Raw genomic sequence first — 2,335 nt, 5'->3', positions numbered from 1 at the left:
GAAACAGGAGAATCCAGGCCCTAAGCTGCTTGGAGTGATTGGTATCCCGGTGGCTGGGCAGGTCTGGAAATCTTGGGTGCTAGGGCTCGTCACTGCCTCTACTGTCACCTCCCAAGGCACTAGGTCATGCCTGTCATCTGTCAGCTCCATCTCAGCTCTGCTCAGATTTGGGAAGGACCCCAGGCTCTGCCATTGTCACCCCTACATCGATGTGTTTTCTATTTATTTAAGAAGTCTATTTATTTATTTATTTATTTTTAAGGGCCTGGGGTTGGGCCGGGCTGGACCTTGGGACAGAGTGGAATCCGATACTACCTGCTCTTAACAGTAACACTGAAAATAAAGCAGGAAGAGCACAGTGAGAGATGCAGAGTGGGAGGGGCTTCCTGGCGGAGGTGGCATTCAAGATGGGCCTTGAGATGGGGGCAGGGATAAGTTAGGAGCGTGGAATTAACAGATACACATTACTATATATAAAACAGAAAAACAAGAACCTCCTGTATATCACATGGGACTATATTTAAAAAATAAAAGATGGGCCTTGAGGGTAAGGCAGTCCTTTTACGAGTGGAACTGCGTGCTGGGTGGAGGCTGCCTTGTGGAAAGAACCAGCAAGGGCACAGAGCTGGGCAGTGCTGGGCAACACTGAGGCTCACAGCTGGCTGGCGTGTGCAGCTGACAGCGGGGAGGCTGTGGGGCACAGGACGGGGAGGGGGTTTAGTCAGGGCCAGCTTGTGGGGTCCTCGAATGCCCCACTGAAGACCTCACAGTTCATCCTGAGAGCTGAGAGCTCTGGGGAGCCATCCAGGGGTTTCAGTCAGGAGAGTGACAGGATCACATGTACTCTTCAAAAAGATCCCTCTGGATGACCCTTGGAGGAGAGACTGAGAGGAACAAGACTGAAATCCTAAGGCCAGACAGGAGGCTGGTGTAAAGATGCAGGCAGTGATGCTGAGAGCGCCCCATGGGTCTGCCGGGGGGAGGAGCAGAGGGGTGATCGTGAGCTCCTCTGTGGCAGGATCAGTGGGACTTGGTGCTGCGTTTCTGGGCTGGAGATTCCAGACCCGCAGCCCTCACTGTAGGCTAAGGAAGGCCTGGCCTGCTAGCCTGCAGAGCCCCGGCCTCCCTCACCTGGAGGTCCATCTCCTGTCCCACACCTTCCTGGCGGCCTCCGTCACTTCCTCGTTCCTCAGGCTGTAGATGACGGGGTTCAGCATGGGCGTGACCACAGCATAGAGGACCGTGGAGGCCTCATCAGAGATGCGGGCCTCCTTGCTCCTGGGTTTCACGTACGTGAAGATGACGGTGCCATAGAAAAGCAGCACCACAGCCAGGTGCGCCGAGCAGGTGGAGAAGGCTTTGTGGCGTCCAGCGGTTGAGGGCACCCTCAGGATGGTGGCCAGGATAAGCATGCAGGACAGGCAGATGAACGCCAGGGGCACGGGCGGCAGCAGGATGGCACGCACCCACAGGAAGACCTCGTTGACTGACGTATCACCACACGCCAGCTTCAGCACTGCCAGGATTTCGCAGGTGAAGTGACTGACCACACGGTGGCCACAGAAGGGCAGCCTCATGGCGATGACTGTCTCAGTCACTGACTTGAAGAAGCAGAGTACCCAGGCGGCTCCCGCCAGCAGCAAGCAGAGCCGGTGGCCCATCAGCACCTGAGTGGCCAGCAGTTGGCCAGGTAGCGATCATAGGCCATGATGGCGAGCAGCAGACACTCTGTGGAGCCCGTGGACAGGCTCAGACACATCTGCATTGTGCAGCCAGGAAAGGAGATGGTCTTCCGGGCCGACAGGAGGTGGACCAGCATCAGGGGCACAAAGGTGGGCTGTAGCAGATATCCAGGATGGAGAGGTTGCCCAGGAAGAAGTACATGGGTGTGTGCAGGTGGACGTCCAGCACGCTCACTGCCACGATGGCTGTATTCCCCAGCAGGGTCACCAGGTACGTGGCTGAGCACAGAGGGAAGAGCAGGTGCTCCAAGGCTGGGTAGCCCGAAAATCCTTTCAGAAAGAACTCAGAGACCTCTGTCCTGTTGACCATCTCCATACTGCAGGGCCCTGGAGGGCACAGCTGGGAGGCAGGGAAAGAGGGTGCAGGGTGGCGGGGAGCCCACAGAGTCTCTTTAGGGATGAGGTGTATTGCTAGGGTCTTTTTCAGCTCTGACACACTCTCTCTCTGTGACTTTGGGCAGTCCCCATTCTTCTAGGCTGCGATTTATCCATGTGAAAAATGAGGATCGATGTGGATCAGAATTTGCCTAAGAGTCTTAATGGAAATGTCAGTAGGCAATCTGAAAAATCAATTTGAAACAACATGGGGTTAA

At 55.6% G+C, this 2,335-nt stretch overlaps 1 protein-coding gene across 1 annotated transcript; it reads right to left on the bottom strand.

Moving 5' to 3' along the window:
• Nucleotides 1-1,127: 1,127 nt before the first annotated feature.
• Nucleotides 1,128-2,058, bottom strand: OR13J1 (olfactory receptor family 13 subfamily J member 1; the record flags this gene model as incomplete). The annotated part of the gene is given in 3 exon segments (XM_082842974.1): nucleotides 1,128-1,666; nucleotides 1,669-1,836; nucleotides 1,839-2,058. Coding segments are annotated over 3 exon segments (927 nt in total).
• Between the last annotated feature and the right edge of the window lie 277 nt (nucleotides 2,059-2,335).

The sequence above is a fragment of the Leucopleurus acutus genome, assembly GCF_964270905.1.
Source record: "Leucopleurus acutus genome assembly, chromosome: 7".
NCBI lineage: Eukaryota > Metazoa > Chordata > Mammalia > Artiodactyla > Delphinidae > Leucopleurus > Leucopleurus acutus.
The sequence above is the reverse complement of the archived record's forward strand: the minus strand, read 5'-3'. Positions and strand labels throughout refer to the sequence as shown.